At 39.1% G+C, this 22827-nt stretch overlaps 1 protein-coding gene across 1 annotated transcript in view; it reads right to left on the reverse strand.

The window, feature by feature from the left end:
• GALNTL6 (polypeptide N-acetylgalactosaminyltransferase like 6) overlaps positions 1–22827 on the reverse strand; it is a 913332-nt gene that overhangs the window by 74565 nt on the left and 815940 nt on the right. The window contains exon 9 of the mRNA XM_076010718.1: positions 1359–1466. Within this exon, the coding sequence (XP_075866833.1) occupies positions 1359–1466 (108 nt within the window). The remainder of the gene's footprint in view (positions 1–1358; positions 1467–22827) is intronic.

Genomic DNA, 22827 nt, shown 5'->3' on the forward strand with positions numbered 1-22827 from the left:
AATCTGAAACACTTCCGGTCCCAAGCATTTTGGATAAGGGATATTCAGCCTGTATTTCCCTTCAGGGTGTTTGTGATCTAACAACATTACTGTAAACTCCAACTGCTGTTTGAGATTATGAATGCGACTTGAGAAAAATGGGCACTGTTGACCACTAATCTCAGAAAGGGCACAAGGAAGAATGACCCCTCCCAAAGAAGATTCAGTATAAATGGAAATTTTACTATACGTCATTAAGGTGTTTTACGTTTTAGTAACAACTTAAACTCACAGTACTTTCTGTTCTTATTTTTCCTGATTAATTAATATTTCAACAAATGTCTGAGTGCCACCAAGCCCCGTTTTAGGTGTTGGGAAGAGAGCACAAAATAACACTGACAAAAAGCTGTGCCCTGTGTTACTGTTACTCTACTGGATCCTGACGGATTAGTTTGTTCATTGTTTTACAAAAGCTTGTTGTGTGCGCTTATTGAGCTTTATATGAAAGACTCAAATAATTACATATTGTAGCCCTCCTAGTAAAACGACCAAAATGAAGAGTTTAGGATTAGGTTCCCAGGAGAGCACTGTGCACAGAGATATGGTACAAATACCCTTTTTCTTGATTTGCATCTGAGCAGCTGCAGGTGCATACTGGGGTGAAGGAAACCAACCAGGCCATAAAGCACGAAACAGGACATGGAAAACAGAGAAGTTGTCAGGACTGTTTGGAGACGGTATTGTGACTATGTCCTCCTGGACATGTACGAAAACATTGTAAAAGGCAGAAGAGAAAAGCATCCTTGCACTTGGTCTATGAGAAAGGTTTTATTCAAAAGAAAATGTGGGAAAATATTAGACTCGGCCACTTTTAGAATTTTGAGGATTGAGTAAAATTTTAGGCAGAGCTGGCCCTGGTTACAAATGAGCAGACAGAGTTGGGGCACCCATCTCCTCCCATCTTGCCCTCACCCCTTTCTGCATCTGACTTACCACGTATCCCGTTGCATTCCGTGTGGGGAGAAGAGCACTGGTCCCTGTTTTGTAGACTTTCTCTGCTACTTATCATTCCCGTGAGCATAACAAGTTAGTTACCTCGCTAAACCTCCTCCATTTTCTCGCTTAGGAGATAAAGAGTTCCAACCTCAGAAGGTAATGGTGAAGATTAAATATAAGCGTGTGAAAATGCTTTGCAACAATTCATGACAAGAACTGCCATGACAGCTAATACTTCCTTAAGCAATGGGACCGAAACCCTGAGCAACACATTAAAGGGTGTCTGTGAGACTGTGCCTCACGCCACACGGTGTGCGAGGCTGACTGTTCTGCCTGCACACAGCCGCGCCACGCCCAACCTGGTCTGACCCCGAGTTACTCACTCTCGCCAGGCTGGTGCCGGATGGAACTTTGTACGGGACGTACTTTCTGTAGATGTGACCAACTCTGGAACACGGAACATCAAACATTTCTCCTCCACACATCCAAACCTAGAGGGGGAAAGTATAACAAAAGAGAACAGTGAATTTCACACAAGGAAGTATATAGCCACTCAAAAGGCAGGAGGATTGCTTGAGCCCAGGAGTTCGAGTCCAGCCTGGGCCAATGTAGTGAGAATTTGTCTCTAAAACAATAAAATTAAATTTTAAAAAGAGGAATTATTAGCAGAATTTATAAAACATCTCAAAATCTCTTGAAGTCTCTAAATCAACAATTTCTATTTATTATAAATGGTTAACCAAGAAAGAAAATCACATTTTTACAAACCTAGATTCATAAATGTATAGAATAAAAACACCAGTTCATTAAAATCTTATTTTCATAGATAATATGTTGGCTTTTAAAAAATTCTAGTAGAATTTCATAACAAATATTCTACTGAGCTGGTATTTAATGCTTAGACATCTTATTTATATAGATATTTGTTTTGATACTTTTGTGGAATCATTTGAAGAAATAATGTTGGAATTTAAAATGTCAATTTAAATATTTAAAATGTAAAAAGTGGAATTTCTAAAATAGGTGGATGAATTAAGGAACACAGACATATCCACACTTTAAGTTTATCTAGATTCTGAAACTTACAGCAGTGCTAGTCTTAAAAGTCATATTTTCCTCTCACTTCTCCCCAGCAGTGATCTTTTCTTAGGTACAGATAATAATTGGTTGGTGATGTGGATTCAGGAAATATTAAACTCAAAGTATGTGTTAAGAGGTTGTACTTATATATCGTAAAAAAATAATCATACATAGTAACAAAAGTCATGGCTATAATTTTATCATGAGGACCTACTCAGACAGACACATAACTTAATCATGATTTTCTATAACAGGCAATCTACTATAAAAGGACTAATCAGCAAAAGATGAAGGGCTAGAGATACTGTGATGGTTAATTTTATGAGTGAACTTGGCTGGGCCATGGTACCCAGATATTTGGTCAAACATTATTCTGGATGTTTCCGTGAAGGTGTTTTTGGGTTAGATTAACATTAAAAAGTCAGTGGGCTTTGAGTAAAACAGCTTCCCCTCCAAAACGTGAGGGGGCCTCATCCCTTCAGTTTATGGTGTTAACAGAACAAAGACTGACCTCCTCTGCGGAGCATGAGGGAATTCTGCCAGCAAGCTCTCTGGCCCCAGCCCCCCAGTCCACCCTAAAGACTGTGGACTTACCAAGCCTCCACAACCCCCAGAACCAATTCCTTAATCTAAATCCCCCTCTCTTTTGTCGGTTTTGTTTCTCTGGAGACCCTGGAGTAATCCAGTACATATTTTGTTTTAAGGGGTAATATTGAAAGAGAGAAAGAGAAATGTTCATGTTTTCACTTATATTTGCTTCCAAGTTCTTTCCTTAAGAGGCATGACACCTCACATGTGACTGGTTGAACAAATAGTGATTAAGGTCAAAAGAAGTCCCAGGGGAAGGCAATATTATTAAAACAGTACCCAGCCACTATAATTGAGTTCAGGATTATTCATAGTATTATTTCAATTTGATGGGACATTTATTAGTGATTTGGATCAAGACACCAGAAATGTGTATGGGTGATGTAAAGCTGCTAAGGGCAGTGAATATTCTAATACAGGATCACTACCTGGAAAGATCTCAAGAGCCTGAAGCCATATAAGGTTAAACATAAAAGGGTTACTATAAGGACCCATCCCAGGATCTAAAGAAATGAACTCTTCCAGAGCAGGAGGGGGTGGAAAAAGACTGAGTAGCACGACATGCACCTCACCAGCATGGTACGGAGAATTTAGGGGCCAAGGATCTGGATCTGTCTGTAGACCTGAAGTCTTTTGCTAATTTCTGGGTAAATGCTTAATAGTTGTCCGTTGGTATCTGCAAGGGATTGGTTCTAGGGCCCCCACGTATACCCAAATCCTCACATACTCAAGTCCAGTGGTTGACCCTACTGAACTTGCTTGTACTAAAGGCTTAAAGTCAGCCGTCTGCATTCGAGCGTTTTGCATTCTGAGATTGTCTTGTTTTCAATCTGCGTTTGGTTAAAAAAAAAAATCTGTGTATAAATGGTCCCTCACAGTTAAAGCCCTGTGTGATTCAAGAGTCATTGCATATTCCCTTCTAAAGGGAATTGCCAGAGTGGGGAAAAAATGCAAACTGTGTCTTAGAAGAGGCAATTGAAAGAACAAAAGATGTATAGTCTTCATAAGATGAAATTCAGAGAAACCCTTTTCAAATATTTGAAGAACTTAATATTTGAAAGAGATGTTTTGTAGAACCTCAAGGAGATAGAACCAGGATTAATAGCATACAACTATAAGCAGACAGAATTTCAACCAACTGGAAGGAAGATACTTCTACTAGACAGAATGATTAAAGCTGAAATGGGCTTCCTGTATCACTAATGTATTGAAATCTGCAGTAGATCACACCGGAGACAGACATATGACTTGGATGGACAACTGATCTAGGAAATGCTAATAACGAGAGTAAGCATTTATGAATGCTCATTATACCCTGTTCATAGATTATTTAATGCTCACAACTCAGTGACAGACTACTATTTCCCCAATTATATAGGTGGAAAAATAGCAGTCTAGGGCATCTGAGTAGCTTGTTCAAAGATACATAAATGGCTTCCTTCAGAATTGAGATATAAAACCTAGTAGTCTAACTTCAGTGCCCACGTGTTTAATCAATATTCTATCTACAGAGTCAGCACACTTTGTAAGGACCAGATATAAATACTTTCTCCTTTGTGGGTCACATGGTCTCTTTTGCAGCTACCCAACTCTGCTGAAAAATAGGCGTGGCTGTATTTCAATAACATTTTGTTTACAAAAACAGGCAATGGGTCATAGTTTGCTGGCCTTTGTTCTATAAGGTACAAAGTCCTTTCAAGCACTGAAATTTAGTGATTATAAGATAACATATGTGGCAAGTTATATTTTCCAAAATTAGACACCACAATATCTCCCACTGCACATACTCCTCTACAATGTGACCTTGGTAATCACTCATAGAGATGCAGGTCCATGTCCCCTCTCCTTGAATTTGGGTGGGCTTGTGAATTCTTAGACCAGTACAGCACAGAAGTGACTGAGGCTAGATCATAAAAGGCAATGTAGCTTCTGCCTGTCCACTGGGGCACTTGATTTTGCAACTCTGGGCTTCCACAGAAGAAATTTGACTCCCTGAGGCTACTCTATTGTGAAAAAGTCCAGGCCATGTGAAGGGTCATGTGTTGGTTGGGTCAATAGCCTCAGCTGAGGTTCTAACTGACTGCCAGCATCAACTGCCAGGTGTGTGTATGGAGACCCCTCTACACAATTCCGGCCCCTAGCTGTGCAGTCATGTCAGTTGACTCCATGTATCACGGAGCAGAAACAAACTACCCTCTTTTGCCTATTTTGAATTTGGGGCCTGGAGAATCCGAAAGCTTAATAAAACAGTTGCTTATGGTGCTACGTTTTGTTATGCAGCAGTAGTAACTGGAACTACATATTTCCAAATCCATGATAAAGGTGAATTGTTAACACAGATAACCAAAACCTGTAACTCAAAACCTGTAACTCACCCATGGATTTCACCTTATTCTACTGTGGGAGAGACAGTGCTGGGACTCACCAATTTCTATGCTCACGCCTTCCCCGGCATACTGCCAAGCTGTAGTTCCCAGCTTCTTGGTATTTAGATAGGGCCTGGGATCATTTCTTGCCAGTTGAATGTAATGGAAGTGATGTGCACACTTCTGGGCCAAAGACAGTATAAGTGGACTTCCTTTATCATCTTCTTCATAATTTCCCCTTTTCTCTCAGTTCCTGACCAATGGTAGAAGACCCAGAGGAGGATTCTGAGACCCTAGCAGTGGTGGATCATTAAATGGATGGGGCTTGTGTCCCTGAAAAACTGGATAGAGCAGAGCACACACCTCCTCCTCCAAAACAGGACTAAATTGTGAGACGAGCAATAGAAATATCTTACTCATGTTAAGTTACCAAGAGTTTGGGTTTCTTACAGCAGTTGGTCCACCCTAATTAATTACCTTTTTTTCCCAGTTTCTTCTGACATTTTTAATCAAATGCAGTGACTATAATTATTTGAGAGATTACTTCATGCCATATTCCTGCATTTTAAAGAGGTAGAATTTAAAAGCAATCAGACAACAGATGATGGGGAGGGAGGTGGGAGGGCACAGAATGCTAGATAGCCCCATGTATAATCAAATGCCAGCTCTTATTGGCCACAAGATAAGCAAATGTCAAGGCAGAGCTGTCTTTTTATCATCTATACTTGGGAGATCATAATTTGTTGGTACAGCCTTTCATTTTTCATAAAAAAGTGCCATATTGCTCCCATTAGTTTGCGGAGGTGGCCAGTCTCTCCTGCAGGATTCAGGGAGGTGACAAGTGGGGGCAAGATGTGGGGCCAAGGCCTGCAGCAGTGCCTTACATTTTCTGGCTTTAATCTATTCTTTGGTTCACCTGGTCCTGTTGAATACTGAGAAAGTGGGCAGAAGTAGACTAAATGCTACTTACAAGAGAGTTTACTACAGTGAGAACAGCTACGCAGAAAGTTAAATGAATCGTCACTGCCTGCTGTTATGGACCGAGTGTTAGTCTCTCTCTGTCCCCTTCCACACTTATATGATGAAATCCTAACCCCCAATGTGATGGTGTCAGGAGGTAGGGACTTTTGGGAGGTGATTAAGTCATGAGGGTGGAACTCTCAGGAATGCAATTGTGCCTTTGTAAAATAGACCTGAGAGATCTCTCTCATTCTCTTTCCACCCAGTGAGAGTACAGTGAGCAGTCTGCAGTCTGCAACCTGGTAAGAGCCTCCCCAGAACTCAACCATGCTGCACCCTGACACCAGACTTCTAGCCTCCAGCACTGCGAGAAATAAATGTCTCTTGCTTATAAGCCACTTGGTCTATGGTACTTTGTTATGGCAGCCCAAATGGACTAAGACACCTTCCTTCCTAAGATAAGCTGAAAACAACCCAATGGACTTGCAGAAATGAAATTACGACTAACCATTTCCAACTAACATACGTTTTAAAAGATCCACCTATCAGTTTTCTATTTGTATAACAGATTACCACATATTTAGTGGCTTAAGACAGGTGCGTTTATTATGTCACGGTTCTGTGGGTCACAAGTCCCTGTGGGCTCAGCTGGGTTCTTGGCCTGGGTCCCCACGAGGCTGAAATCTCTATGTCTGCTGGTGTCCCTCCTCTGGGGTCTCAGGAGGCATCTGCTTCCAAGCTCGTGTCGATTCCGTTGCTTGCAGCTGTAGGACTGACACCCCCAATTTCTTGCAGGCCGCCGACTGGGCTCAGCTCCTAGAGGCCATTTGCAGTTCCTTGTCCTGTGGATCTTCCGTCTCAGCCTTGGTTCACCTCATGCGATTAGGTTAGACCTACATGATCATCTCCCTTTCTTAAAGTGAACTGGTCAATAACCTTAACTACATTTGCCAAAGCCCTTTTGCCAGGTAACATAATTATGCGAGTAAACCAGGGAAGAAGGTCATTTTAGAATTCTCCCACTGAAGGACAAAAACAACAACCGCCATTTTTTTTTTTTTGGCTTCTCCCTGGAAGCAAAAAGCCCTCCTCCTCGGGAAGCCCTGGTTGGTTAAATCTGAATCCCTCATTTACATAAAGGTCCCAGGGCTCTGACTGGCTGCTTCTGAATCCCTAATCTGCATGAGGGCCCTGATTGGTCCCTTTTTGACACCTTGCTTTGCATAAGCAAGACCGCCCTTTTCCGCCTCCACCCTTTAAAAGCCCCACCAAGGGTTGAGGCCGCGCGGTTCTTCCAGCTTCCAGAAGAGGCCTTTCTTAGACTTCCTAGGTAAGGTTTGTCCTTGTGCAGGCTGTTTCTCGCTCTCCTTTTTCTCTCTGGTCCTCTCTAAACGCTTTTTCTGACATCCACCGCTGTTTCCAATGAGTCAAAATTCACGTTTTCTGTCAGTAACCTCCTCCTCGTTCTTAAAATTGCTCCCACCAGAAATTTTTCTTGGTACCTCAATCAAGGAAAGTTCCCCATTCAGGAAAATTGTGGTTAGATTTCTTTGTACTAAATTCAGTGTTGAGAAAACGATAGGGTCCTAGGATTTATCCCGACACTGGGATCATTTAAAAACAGAAACCTCCTGAGCACATCCATTAAAATTCTCGAGTGGTTTTCTATTGCTCTTAGGGTGCAGTCCCAACTCTTCCTTAAAGGTTCCGAGGCCTTGCCTTACCTGGCCTTCACTCGCTCACCTGTCCCTCAACCACTACCTTCCCACTCCCCACTCCCCACGGCTAGGCTGTTGTGAAGTCCTTGGAAAGGACCAGGTGTCCCTCTTTAGGGCTTCCTGCCATAAAGTTGTTCTCTCTTAAAGAAATAAATTCTCCCGCCCTCCCCTTTCCCCTTTTCCTATTCTTTGTGTATATCCTATTTATTGTCCACATTTCAGCTTAACCGTCAAAACTGAGCCCCCAGATTTGGTTAGAACTCCGTATTCTATGCTCTCATTCCATTCTTTGTTTCTCTTTCATATAATTAACTGAGCCAACAACTGTGTTGCGAGCACTTACTGTATACGCCAAGCATCCTTCACCAGGCAGGAGCTGTATGTAATATGTGACCGATTCAAAGTTTTGAGTATATGGAACTTTTTTCAAGTGGAAGCAGTACTTAGAACAACAGTAATTAAGTGTTTTATTTGTGTGCTCCTGTACGATTTGCGAAGCGTCTGCCTCTCCTCACTGGACTGTAAGTTCCATGATTTTTTTGTTCACTGTTACCTCTTCAGCTACCACTGAAGGGTTTAGCACATAACAGATTCTCAGTAAGTAATTTGTGGAGGTGTTGAGTGTGATCGCTTCTTTCAATTATACTTATGCTCTTAGGCTCTCAAGGCCTTTCCAATTTAGTGTTGCTTTGCACAATCTCAGGGCCACCTTGCTTTTTACCTTAAGCACACATCATAATTATCCTTAATCTTTGAGTTGTTATAGTTTCTATCCCATGAATATCACCAAACACTTCCTTATTTTTTTCAGCCTTCCAATAACTATTTCTATTTCAGTAGAAGCAACTACATCCTGACACAGTAGAGAGATGTGTTTAGGTAACAGTGTAGGAACATGGTTCATTAGGAAAGCACATTGTTGTGGCATTTATCAAATGATATATTCGTTCTGAAAGATATGGTTTATGTTTTTAAAAGACATTTTCTGGTAGTATGAGGTGTGATGATTGTCTAAAAAAAAAATCTGTGGCATGCCACACTTAAGTATCTAATTCTTGGAGAAATGTTTTACATATACAAATAATGTACCTTCTTTTGACAACATGGACATTTTAAAGAAATGTTATTTTACTCATGAATGAACAGAAGGCACTTTTTATTTTATCATAATGTAGTTCAAATTGACTGAATAATTAAATGTCTTATTTTTTAAATCACCTTCCCATATCAGCCACAAACTGGAATTTAGACATAGAGAATGTTAAATTAAATGGAATCATACAATTATAACTGGTCACATAAAATATGAAATTAATTTCAGTAAGAAATTGTCAGAAGGACACTAAGATAACACTGTTATTGGGCTTAAAATGAAGCATGATATGCTGCATGGAAATGGTGATCTAAATGCTCAAAAAAGTCTTTATCAAAGCATTTGGTTTCCACACTGGCCACCTCTCTAACATTACCTCATGCTCTTCTCTCCCTCCTCCTGTGCAAGTTCTGGCTGCTTTTCTGTTCCTCCCATGTGCCCCAGATGTCCTCCTGCTTGGGGAGTTTGTATTGGCCGTTTCCTCTGCCTGAAATTCTCTTCTTCCAGAACTACTCATAGCTAATTCTTTTGTCTCCTTCAAGTGTTAGCTCCAAATCCTTGCCCCAAATACCCTCTCATCCTGCACTTTGAGGACTCATCACCCTTCTCTGCTTCTATTCTCATAGCACTTACCACCTTCTAACTCAGTAGATACCTCACTTATTTATTATGTTCAGTGTTTGCCCACCTAACCCCACAGTAAAAGCAAGGATCTTCATGTGTTTCGTTGAGTGATGTACCCTATGCCCCTAGAATAGTGCCTGACACATAGTTGGCCCTTTGTTAAGTATTGGTTGAATGAATGAATAAATGAATTATTGGTTCATTAACATAAAGTAAGGTTAATTCCAGACAGTTGAGTTACTTAATAATAACAACCCATTCTGTAACTGTCATTAAAAATAATAGCTGTAATCTCTAGTATATTCAAATGCAAATTTCAAGGTAATAAGCTATCTTGAGCTTATTTTCATTTATAAGTGGTTTATTATAAAGTAAAGAAATGGCTGATGTTAAAAATACAGCACACTATCTATAAATAAGTAATTACATTTATGGGACAGGAAAATAACTTTCTAATTGCATGATATGACTTGAGTAGGTTAAAGTTGAAAAACTTCTTAAGACTAGTCAACCACTTTAGCATCTATCTAGAAATTATAATATTGTTAACCTGAAAAGGTTTGATGTGTAGATACTAAAAAGGCCCAAGTATATCATTAAACTACTTTCCTGGGTTAGATGTAATAAAAACTATACCTTTTGGCCTGACTTGATCTAGAAAGGGCATCTGTGAGAAGCTACACCCCCACACACCACTGCTTTTCTTTATTCTTAGAAACCTGGGTTTTGAGGTTATTCTTTGAGATAGGAGAATAAAAGAACAGCTTGTTTTGACCTGTCCTGGTTGGGTAGATAGCGAGGGATTCTGGGTCTCCTAGGGATGAAAGTGGGTGCTGTTGCCTTGGTGCAATTGCCCCACCTGGGAAGAAGGAAGGAGGGTGAGCCCCAGACCCCCATCTTGGTCCTGCCCCACTTTGATCCTGCCCTGAGTGACTACCATACCTGGGGGAGGAGCAAACGCTTTATGAATTGGCCAATCATAACAGCACATTAGCTGCAAAAGAATGCAGAGGACCCTCTATCTAGCTCATGGACCAAGCTACATAGGTACCCTAGAGTATGGAAGAGACCTAGAACAACTCGCCTACGTAGTAAGACTCAGGTCATGCAACTCCCAACTGTCCAATTAAGTAGTTCCATGCTGACCTCTGAGCCACGAGGGAGGTTTCAATCTGGGCACTATAGGACAAGATGCAGACCATAACCAGGCCGTTTGCTCTCCCTTTGCTGCAACAATGGGTCTGGTTGTCATCCATGGTGTATGTGTCATGCTCTGTAAACCTAGATCTTGCTCTTGCCCTATAATCTCATCTTTCTCTCCTCAATAAACCTCATTTTCATGCTTGCCTTACTTTGGTGCTGTCTGGTCATTCTTTGGCCATGAGTGCACTAAGAACTGACATTTCAGACTGAAACCTGACTTGTTGACTCTCCTATTCATTGATCAGAGTAAACTAAAATAGAAATTAAAAAATGTATCCATAGCTTTTAATAAGATAGGGTGGTTTTTAGTCTCAGGAGAAAAATCTCTAGTTTCTTGAGCTATCTGCTTAGGATTTTTCAAAATAAGAAATGCTCTGTTATGTCTATAAAGTAAAAAGTCACGCCCACATTATCTTGCATTTTAAGGAGTTTTTAGAGGTCTGGGTGGGGACAGCAGGGCTTCAGGGTATCCAGTGTTCACAGGATGACTGGTTTTAGGATGTAGTGTTAATACGGGTATTTACAGTTAACATTAAGCAGTCTTAAAAACAGTGATTGAGATGGGGAATGAAACTTGAAAACATGTATTACTTGTTGGTTTATTAAAGACATTAAATCTTGGGGAGGAAAAAATGGATCTGAACATCTTAAGAGCACTTCTTTGGGTAAAATATTATGGTTTAGGATATAACCTGTCATTTCCCTTAACTCATTCTACAGCTTACTGAGGAGGTGCATTAGAGGCCAAGTGTCTGCTTTTTACCATATTTCCATATGTCTCCAGATTTTGAGTCTATTGCGTACATTTTCCAGATTCGCCATCTGCTAAAATTAAAGTTCTATAAACATTTTTTTTTTTAAAGTTGGCTTTCTGTTATAGAATAACAACTCCCTCCTTTTATGAAAATATCCAAACCTAGGATTCTCCTTTTTCCCTGGTTGGGCTGTCAATTACCCACCTTCCCGACGGCAGGGGTGGGGCACCACTCAGGCCAAGTGAACTGAAGTCCTTCCCTGGATTTGCTACACTGGAACTCCATTCTCCGTGGTGGGGAAGCAGAAAATGAAAGCCTGAGAGCGCTCAGTGGCCGTGCCTGAGGGGTAGGAGAAGAGTCCTGGGAGGACAGGAAGCTGACCCAGAGGGAGGCAATGGGGGGAGATTCAGAGAAAGGTTCTAGCAGCATTTGAGACCCCAAAGGCTCTAAAAGACTCACTCATTTTCCTGACATTTTCCCGACATTTTCCCAGTTTGTTTATATAAGCTTTCGCCCCAATTCTTTCTTCTAACTTAGAAATGGGTTGGGTTTCTGTCTTCTATAAGCCAAAGAATCCAGATAAAGAAACTCTTCTTGTACATGAGGTTGGGGTGTCTAGGAGGGCCAGGGCTGTGCTTTGAAACAAGCCCCACAGTGAAACACTACTCAGGTGACCACCCTGGCAACAGATGCTTCAGAGAAGCAAATGGAAATTTATTTTTAGATTTCATCGATATTTTAACTTTTTAAGCAACATTCAATATGAAGACATTTCACCAAAATATAATTATGTGAACATAAGGGTTCATAATGATATTTGCAAATTATTTTTATCGAGAGGTTGCTGTACTTTCATGATGTGGTACTGTGACCAGGTTACCACCCTTTTCTGGGTCTCGTTTTCATCTTCTGTAAGGTTGGGGTGATGGATCTACTTCCTAAGGTGGTTGTGAGGAATAAGTAATGCACACACCATCCTTAGGTGGCATGTAATAAATAGGTGCTGAAGAATGGTGGTTACACGATATAGTCTGCGATAGTGGACAGTCTTGATTGTTCTGGAATGTGAGGGCTGTGGGGGTGGCTGCTGTGTCTCCACATGTCGGCCTCTATGAGATGGGTCAGGGGATGTGCTAACGTGCACGTCTGTGAATGTGCGAGGGGTGGTAGGCATTGCGTTCTCAACTACTCAGTTTGGAGAGGAAGGGGGAGTGTGAGTCAATTTATGTCAGCCTTATGTATTACAGATTGCTGACCTTGAGGTAGAGCATAAAAGTCAAATTCTTACGCCTCTGAAGTCACTGTGTGCATGCACTCTGGAGGCTCCAGTAATGCCGTCATTGGGATTTGGGTGAAGGGCGTGAGAATGGTATGGAAAGTTTTCTGTAACTTTTGAACTGAAGGACAAGATTGCTTGCTTTTTATAGAAATTATACATTAGATGCATTAGAGTGTTTAGATTATATTTCATTTTTCTTATTAGGGAAAAATGACAACCAGAAAATATAAAAGTTTGAAAAAAACTTCAATATTAAAAAAAGATTTCAATAGGAAGTACAACTGACCTTGACACAAATACTGAATGCTATGTAAATTGTTATTTTTTTGCTCACTTTACAGCTATCTGTAAAAGCTAAAATAAAATTAAACAAGGAATTAGGAAAATGCTGTCAGACATAAAGAAAGTAACAACTGGAAGGAATTCAGGCTTGCCCCTAGGCTTGTATCTAATAGACATAAAATTTAACTTGAAAATGCTCTGTTACACCTGAGGTACCTTTTGTAGGGTAATTGAAATGAATCTCAGACGGGCTTGTGAGACATTTAGCAGCTGTTTCTGTTTATCTTTGAGTTTCTGAATGAGTTTAGAGTCATTTTAATATTTTCTTTGGAATATCAATTCTGGGCATGTTGAATTAAAATGGATATTTTTATGTCACCTAGGCTAAATATTGTAGGGAAAAAACCCCATAGGAACAACTCTAGATATTTTCTTGTGAATCTGGTGGTATAGTGTGTGCCATAAAAAGGCTTCTGTCACATTTTAGACACAAAATGCAACTATACTTTGAGGTACTTTGCAGGCTCATAAGAAAGGAGCAGTCTCTAATATAGCTGTATCATAAAAGCAATGAGAAGGTATGTAAAATATTTTAGAATCATCCTTGGCATAAAAAGGATTTCTAATGAGCACATTTTATAAGGCTGAATTTATTTCTGACAAAACCATTTGCACAAAGCATCGCCATGATAGTTGGTACGGAGATGGCTTACAGGAAAAAGAGGACAGGCCTAAAAATGAGATTGAGTTGTGCCCTTCCAGGGAGGCAAATGAACTATTTTAAGAGCGTAAATTAAACACCCTAGGAGGTTTTTGTATTTTCAGACAACTGTGGAGAAAGTGGAAAATGCTTATTAATTAAAGCTGTGGGTTATTTGCCAGTGTCCTGGAAGCCTGTCTTGGGAACTAGGAGTGTGAGAAGCTAGCGAGTGCAGGGTCTGAGGGGCAGAGGGACTGGCTTGGGGACGACCTCCTTTCTTTGGGATGCTTGTCTGTCGTCATTTTCTAGTTTCTTTCCATGTCTTTGCAATTGTGACTTGTGCTGCTATAAACATTCTGGTGCAGATGTCTTTTCCATAGAATGTCTTTTTTTTTCCTTTGGATGGATGCCCAGTAATGGGATTGCTGATCAAATGGTAGGTCTGCTTGTAGCTCTTTGAGGTATCTCCATATTGCTTTCCACAGAGGTTGTACTAGTTTGTAGTCCCACCAACAGTGTATGAGCGTTCCCATCTCTCCTCACCCATGCCAAAATTTATTGTTTTGGGACTTTTTGATAAAAGCCATTCTCACTGGAGATAAGTGATATCTCATGGTTTTGATTTGCATTTTCCTGATGATTAGAGATGTTGAGCATTTTTTCATATGTTTGTTGTAAACTCTAGAATATGTGGTTACGGAGCAATAATTCCAGTGATGGCTGTAAACTTGTTTCTATAAAGAAATGAATGTTCCCTACCCAGTGATTAGTCACTATTACGTATGTTCAATCCTTACTGAATAACCAACATATTTTGAAAATAGTAAAAAATTAAATATTACATTAAATCATAACAAGAGTTGTTAGGGGTCCTATTTAATAAAAGTCAGATAGGAAGAACCTGTATTTCCTTTCAAGAGTAGTTTCAGAGTGGCAGTAGCCACTTTTCACGAAGATCATATAACCTTCTACTTTTCCAGCTGAGAGAAATTAGGTTAATGGTTTTGAGAGCAAACCCAAATTCTAATCTTTGCTTTGATATTAACTAGGTAATGGCCTGTCTTTGCAATTATGAAATAGAACTTTTTTTTTTTTTTACCTTGCATTAGTGTTGAATGGGATAAGAAATTAAATTCAATGACCCTTAAGTGGTAACTCATTCCTTTTTCTTGTTAAGGGCTCAAATAATGGTTATTATCACTATAGGGAGAACAGAGTGGCCAGAACTTTGGGGACATGATGGAAAGATTTTATAAGTCATAAAGAGGCAGAGCACAGATGGGATGCTATCTACTAGAATCTCAGATATACTTCAGGCCTTGTAGGCGGTGCACGTGCGTTGGTGTATGAAAGGGCTAGGCCTCGCAGTATCTCCACCTGGTTATGCTCAGTGTGTTTCCATCTTCTTTTCACTCAAGGACCATTTTCTTTCCCACACACCGAGGTATGAAACCAATATTAAAAGAAACCCCAGAGGCTTACTTTAGGACTAATTTTCTTCCCGTTTAAGAGACACTTGGTAAGACTAGGCTGGCGGAAGGGAAAAGAAGTGGCAACTGAAAAACAGGAGAGGGAGGTGGTGGGGAACAGGAGTGCAGGGAAGAGGCCGGGTGAGGGCGGGAGCACCCCTGCGAGACTGGCCCTCCCAGGCTCCTCATGGAAGGACTCTGGCCATTCAGCCATCCTGGGCACCTGTGAGCCCCCTGGACAGAGGTCAGGGCTAGGAGGCCCCTGGGCCAGGAAAATGACCAGAGGGGAGAGCGGACGAGAGAAATGAACCTCCGGGCAAAGGCAGCAGTGCCCCCTCCTCCTCGCTATACAGGCTTTTCCTGTCTCTGTTACTGCACTGAAGACTTTTGAGAGCAAGGACTGAATCTCTGTTTAACTAATTAGCGTATGAACCACCACTCCTATTCCTTCCGTAAACGTACTGAGTGACGCTTACTGCACGGCGAGCCTGTGTGAACATGGGCCCCATACAACACGCCTGCTCTCCTTCGCGTCCAGTGCGCCCGACAGTCCCGTCACGTTGAGTGCCTCAAAGGCGGTGCGCTTCTTCCTAAATGTGGTTATGCTAAATTTTTCATAGTAATTATGTAATTTAATTCAATATTATTTAAACTGATGACATACAGTTATGAAAAGAGAAAGGATTGTTCATGTCAGAAGTAATTTGAAGAGTTTGGAAGGATTAAGTTGTTAAAAAAATTGCTGTCAAATTAGATGTGGGCAAGGGAACAATAAAGGATTGGGTAAAATCGCTAAAACGCCAGAAGGATTCTATTAATGCTACATTAAGGTAGCTTCCACATGTCTTTAGGTTCTCTTTCCAACTTAAAGGAAGCCAGGCTAGAAATCGTAGAGAATGCAGTGTGGGTGTGATTTATGCACCTGTAGTTTTTACTCCAATTAGTGGATCCAAATGCAGAAGGAAAGCTTTGGCCTTCCTTGCATTAGAAGACAGGCAAATAAAATAAATGTACATGTATATGTTTTATCTTAGAGGAAACCAGGCTTTTCTGCTTAATTGATGTTTATGTTAAATGGTGAAGTACTCATCTCAGTTGTGCTTGGTCCAAGGGCTTCTACGGGGCTTCCTTTGCCTTTTTCTGCAGTTTGGCTTGCATGGAGTGTGGACTCACGTAAAGGTTGCTGATTAGTACTGATAGAATAAGCAAATTTCTCAGGAACAGAACCAAATCTTACTTGTTAGTTAAAATCCTGGCGATAACTAGGAAAGAAATGGAAGGCTGAGTTTCCATGTTTTCCAGGAAGGAGAGGAAAACACCACTGAAGCTGGTGTGCAGAGCAGATTGAGGCAGTCGGGTGGGCAGATAATTGACGGAAAGTTTCATGGTTTATGACTCAATTTGGTCCATTTGGTTTGTGTGGTGATTGGGAGCCACTGTGAACTCTAGGAGGAGAAGATGAAGCAACTCAGGGAAAAAAATAATGAAACGTTGGCTAGATTAAAAGAGGAGAAAGATTCGAGGAGGAGAGGCTATGGAAGAGGCTATTGTTTATGTCTTGAATTATTACTGTGAATGTGGGAATCAAATATATTTCAAATAATACTGGGGATGAGGAATTGCGGTCAATTAATTCTCTAGGCTGCTATCGGTTGGAGAGTCAGCTCCTCGAGAGACAGAAACTTCTCACATTTATCTTTGAATCTCAAGAGCTTTGCCCAGGGCTGGCACGTTGTAATCAATAAGTAAATGTCTGTTGAATGAATTGATGACCTGTAAGGGCTGAGCGATTGTGAGAGGTAAGTTAACGTCTCCTTAACCGCCTGGACCTTAAGCCGGCCTCGTGGGAAGGATGAGGGCACACACAGGGGTGCTACAGCGTGTGCTGTAACCCACTGGGAGTGGTTTTGAAGCGGGCTGTGGGGCTCCTAGGTTTGCTAGAGTGATCCCCGGACGGATGGTGTCACACTCCTCTGCCCTCTCTCCAGACTTTATGACTTTTGCCAGAGGATTCTGTGGCACAGAGTCCTGGGGGCTTCCTTCCACATCTTAGTGTTCATTGTCACTGGTCACTTTTAGTTTGAGAAAAGTTTTCTTCAATTGAAGGACTGGTCTTTTGAAAATGCCACCATTGGGACTTTTATCTTTGGGAATGTAAAGATGCACTTTGGAAAATCAGAGACTCGTGGTAGTTTTAACATTATTTCAGTAACGTGAACAGTAGACAGCATTTGAGAAGGGGGCTGTCTCTGCTCCCCATGCCCAGCAGTCTGCCTCGAGGTCCCCTCTGCGTCCAGGTGCCCCTCCAGCTTGAATACCTGGAGCCACGCCTTCTGCGCGTTAGAAGCTCAGTGAAAGCCGGTTGAATTACTGACTAAGCGCTCCCCCCACTGCGCAGCTGCTAACAGCAACACTGGAAAGTCGGCTGGAAGGTTCTGGGCCTCATGAGAGCCAGGTTCACATTAAAAGGGACTGAAGCCTGGGCACAGTGTGTAGACACCATTTCTCTGGAGAGGTTTTTTGTTTTTTTTTCAACTGATTCTTGAAAAGTATACTGGATTGGCTATTATGTTATGGTATGGAATTTACTCATCTAGTCAGATTTCTAGAGAAATAAGAGAAAGATATTTATGGAAAGAGAGAATTGAGGAGAACTCTTAGCCAAATACTGCAGGACTAAAACTCAGTCCTTTATATAAAGCAGAATTTTCTGGAAATATGTTCATTCATTGATGGAATCTTGTCATATACTTTAATCAAATGATTCTTTGTTTGGAGAGTAAACAGCAAGAGAAGATGCCTGCTAATGACCATTCATAAAAGTCTAGAATTACAACATTTACGTTCAGTACTTAAAACAGTTTCTGTATTATGGTATAAAATAGACTAGCAGACTGTCAACTATCCAGGCATGTTTCCCAAACCTTAAGTGCTGACCAGTGCATATCTTTCAGTGCCTTACACTGTAAAATTAAACACAATTTATGGGACATGTCCCAAAATGAAGGCGTTTGATTTTTCTCTTTCATTTTTATTACCAATTAACAGAGCTATTCATAAACAATGCTTTTGATTCCTTTCACAAAGGGAAAATTCTTACTTCACTGCAAATTCTACCACAGCCTGTTTAAGTTTGTCCTCTTCATGTTACAAATACTAATAGGGAGGGACAGGAACCCCAAGGTCAGCAGACAATAGCGAGAAGAATGAAGGGATATGTCTGAAATGGGACCCTGTTAAGACATAGCTGTCGCCAAAGAATCTGTCATTCCAACCAAACAACCTGGGGCAATTTAGTCCTGAACTTCCAGTGCTGTTGCCATGGTTTCTAGACAAAGACTGCAGGGCTGCATTCCAATTATATCCCTTCGGAATGACAGATAACTGAAAAAATAGGAAATGGGGTAATAAAATCTCAGGTCACCCAGAAGAGAAGTGATGGATGCAAGTGACAGAGGAGTGAGAGACGAAAGTATATGTTTTCCAAAAACACCTTTGTGATTTAGAATGCAAATGTATACTCTGCAAACTCTCCACATTTTCAACAGCAATTTTATCCATCATCCAGTTCATTATTTAAAGCCAGGTAGCTCTTGCTTAATAGAACTTTTCTTAATAACATTTTAAACTTAAGGAATTCATGAATTAATAGAATTTAAGAAACAAAAAAACCTTGAACTGTGCAAACTAAAAAGTATCTCTTGAATTCTGATGATATTGCAAATATAACAATGCCATTTTTTTCTTTAAAGCTGGGATGAAATGTAATATTCTTCTAGTTGAAGGTACTGTTGTAAACTTAGCACCTGGCTAATTTGGGGCAGTATCTGATAATCAATAGGACTCTGTCAGGATCAGTAGAAAGTTTGCTGCTGTGCTTCTAGACTATAATGAAGAGACTAATCTCTGTTCAATGAGATAAACCATTAGGTGGGGATCAAATAGTTAACAGTGAACTTGAGAATGGTGTTGGTGGATATGATTTGAAGGTCAGAAAATTTCATGTGTCTGTAGTCTCTGTAATTAAACAGAAGTGGAGCATTTTAATCCCTAACTGACACTAAGTAATTTCTTTAATCTTTAAAACTTAAAAAGACATTGGTCTAAAAAAAATATTTAAAACTTGAAGTTTCAGTTTCTTCATCTGTAAAGTGGAATGATAAAATCTACTAGGGTTATGATTTTAAATTAGATAATGCACAAAAGCACTAAACTCAGCATCTGGCATATATTCCTAAGTAAATGTACAGGATGCTATTTCTATAATCACTACTGTTATTATTATTACTTGCTGTCATATACACTGTAACAAAGTGTACAACTATTGCTATAACAGAGGAACCCATAAGACATTGGCACAAAGATTTAAAACAATGCATCTACCAAAATATTAAAATAAAAGGCTTAGATGTGAAATTAGATGTGTTTGAATAATGCACACAAAAAGCACTAATTTAACAAATGGTATTTCAAGGATTGCTGCCACCATAGTGGGAGGGAAAATTCTAGATGTTCTGAAGCCTGCAATTATGCCTCCTGAATTTCTCTTTGGGGATACTTATTTTATGACACTTTGAGGACAACATAACATTGCTGTTAACAAGTTGAATATAGCTGTTACAGTTTCATAAAAATCAGTGTTATAATTTGATTTTTATGAATAAATTGGAAAAGTTAATTGGATTCTTATGTTTGACTTATGCTATGTTCAGGATGCATTTTTTTCATCAGCAAGAACTGGCTTGATTTTATAATGGAAGTAATTAGCAAATATTGATTTACTTAGAGATTTCTGTATGATAAATGTTGCAAGAATCAACCTATATATCTATATAAATAATGACTGTGATAAAGGAAAAAGGTTTTTTTTTCTTTATGAGACTGCTTTTTCAAAAATAAAAAGTCCATCTTGGCAGCTGGATTATAACCATGGGCACTTTATTTTGCTTTGCTTAACTTCTTCATATGCTACAGTAATTTTTTTTTAGTTTATAAACTCTGAAATTTGATACTTCTTCATAAATATGCATATAAATCTGGGTATATATAGGTGCAATAAAGTATATGATTTTACTGAGCATTTATAGTGAAATCAAGTAGAGTTCAAAAAAGTTAAAATCATATCAAGTATCTTTTTTGGCCACAACAAAATAAAATTAAAAATGAATAATGAGAGGAACTTTGGAAACTGTACAAATATATGGAAATTAAACATATTTCTGAATTACCTCAATGAAGAAATTAAGAAAAAAATTTAAAAATTTCTTGAAACAAATGAAAATGAAAATACAATATACCAGAACCTATGGGATGTAGCAAAAGCAGTGTGATGGACGTTTATACCACTAAATGCCTACATCAGAAAGATAGAAAGATCACAAATTAACAACTTAATGTCACAACTCAAGAAACTAGAAAAGAGCAAAGCTAGCAGGAGAAAAGAGATAACAAAGATCTGAGGAGAGTTAAATGAAATTGACACCAAAAAATCAACACAACCAATGAAATGAAAAGTTGGTTCTTTGAAAAGATGAACAAAATTGATAGACCTCTAGCTAGACTGACTAAGAATAAAAGAGAGAGGACCCAAATAAAATCAGAGATGAAGAAAAAAACTACATTACAACTGATACCACAGAAATAGAAAGGATCATTGGAGACTATTATGAACAACTATATGCCAACAAATCAGAAAACCTAGAAGAAATTGATAAATTCCTGGACACATACAACCTACCAGGACTGAACCATGAAGAAATAGAAAACCTGAACATAACAATAACAAGTAATGAAATCAAAGCAGTAATAATAAAAAGTCTCCCATCTAAGAAAAGCCTAGGAGTACTGATAAATTCTATCAAACTTTTAAAGAAGAGTTAATTCGAATTCTATTCAAATTATTTCAAAAAATTGGTGAGGAGGGGATATTGCCAAACTCATTCTACAAGGCCAGCATTACCTCGATACCAAAACTAGACAAAAATACAACAACAACAAAACTGTAGGCTAGTATCTGTTATGAACATAGATGTAAAAATTCTCAATGAAATAATAGCAAATTGAATTCAACAGGGTATTATAAAGGTCATTCACCATGTTCAAATGGGTCTCATCCCAGGAATGCAAAAATGGTCCAACATAAATGCAAATCAATAAATGTGCTGCATTACATCAACAGAATCAAGGGCAAAAAGCATATACAATCATTTTAATAGATGCTAAAAAAGCATTTGATAAAATTCAACATCCAATCATGAGAAAAACTCTCAACAAATTGGGTGTAGAAGAAAAATACCTCAACAAAATACAGCCAATATAAAACAAACACACAGTAATATCATACTGAAAGGGGGAAAATTGAAATATTGTTCATGATCTGGGAAAAAGACAAGGGTGCCCACTTTCACCACTTTTATTTAACATAGTACTGGAAGTCTTAGCCTAAGGAATTAGGCAAATGAAAAAGTGAAAAAATAAAGAGCATCAGAATTGGAAGAAGTCAATTCATCCTTGTTTGCAGAAGATGTAATCTTATATTTAGACAAACCTTAAGAATCCACTAAAATCTTTTAGAAATGATAAATGAATTCAGTAAAGTTGCAGGATACAAAATCAACATACAAAAACCTGAGGTTTCTATATACTAACAGTGATCAATCTGAAAAAGAAATCACGAAAGCAATCCTATTTTCAATAGCTCAAAAAATACCTAAGAATAAATTTAACCAAAGAAGTGAATGATCAAGGAAAACTATAAAACACTGCTAAGAGAAATTGAACAGGGCACACACAAAAAGGAAAGACATCACATGCTCATGGATTAGAAGAATTAATATTATTAAAATGTCTACACCACTCAAAATGATCAACAGATTTAATGCAATCCCTATCAAATACCAAAGACATTTTTCACAGATATAGATGAAACAATGCTAAAATTCTTACGGAAAAAGAAATATAAAAGCTATTCATAAGAAAACTATAAAGTTTCATATAAAAACTATTCATAAGAATAGTTAAAAGTAATTCTGAACAAAATGAACAAATCTGGAGGCATCACACTATTTGATTTCAAATTATACTACAAAGCTATAGTAACCAAAATAGCATGATACCAGTATAAAAACAGACACATAGACTGATAAATCAGAATAGAGAACCCAGAAATCAATCTACACACAGCCAACTCATTTTTGACAAAGGTGTCAAGAACATACAATGGGGGGAAAGATCAGTCTCTTCAATAAATGGTGCTAAGAAAACTGGATATCCATATGCAGAAGAATGAAACTAGCTCCCCATCTTTCACCATAAACAAAATTCAACTCAAAATAGATTAAAGACTTAAATGTAGGTCTGGGAACTATGAATCTACTAGAAGAAAATATTGGGGAAACAGTACAGGATATTGGTCTTGGCAAAGATTTTTTTGGTAAGACATAAGCACAGGTAACAAAAGCAAAAATAGACAAACAGGATTACGTCAAGTTCAAAAATTTTTTGCACAAGCAAGGAAACGATCAACAAAATGAAGAGACAACCCCTATAGAATGGGAGAAAATATTTGCAAAATACCCATCTGGGGGGATTAATAACTAGAATATATAAGGAATTCAACTCAACAGCAAAAAAACAAATCATGTGATTAAAAAATGGGTGCAAAAGACCTCAGTAGACATTTCATGTACCCCCAGAATATGTACAGTGATCATATATCAGTAAAAAAAATACTCCA

This window comes from Microcebus murinus, chromosome 15 (genome assembly GCF_040939455.1).
Source record: "Microcebus murinus isolate Inina chromosome 15, M.murinus_Inina_mat1.0, whole genome shotgun sequence".
NCBI classification, from domain to species: domain Eukaryota; kingdom Metazoa; phylum Chordata; class Mammalia; order Primates; family Cheirogaleidae; genus Microcebus; species Microcebus murinus.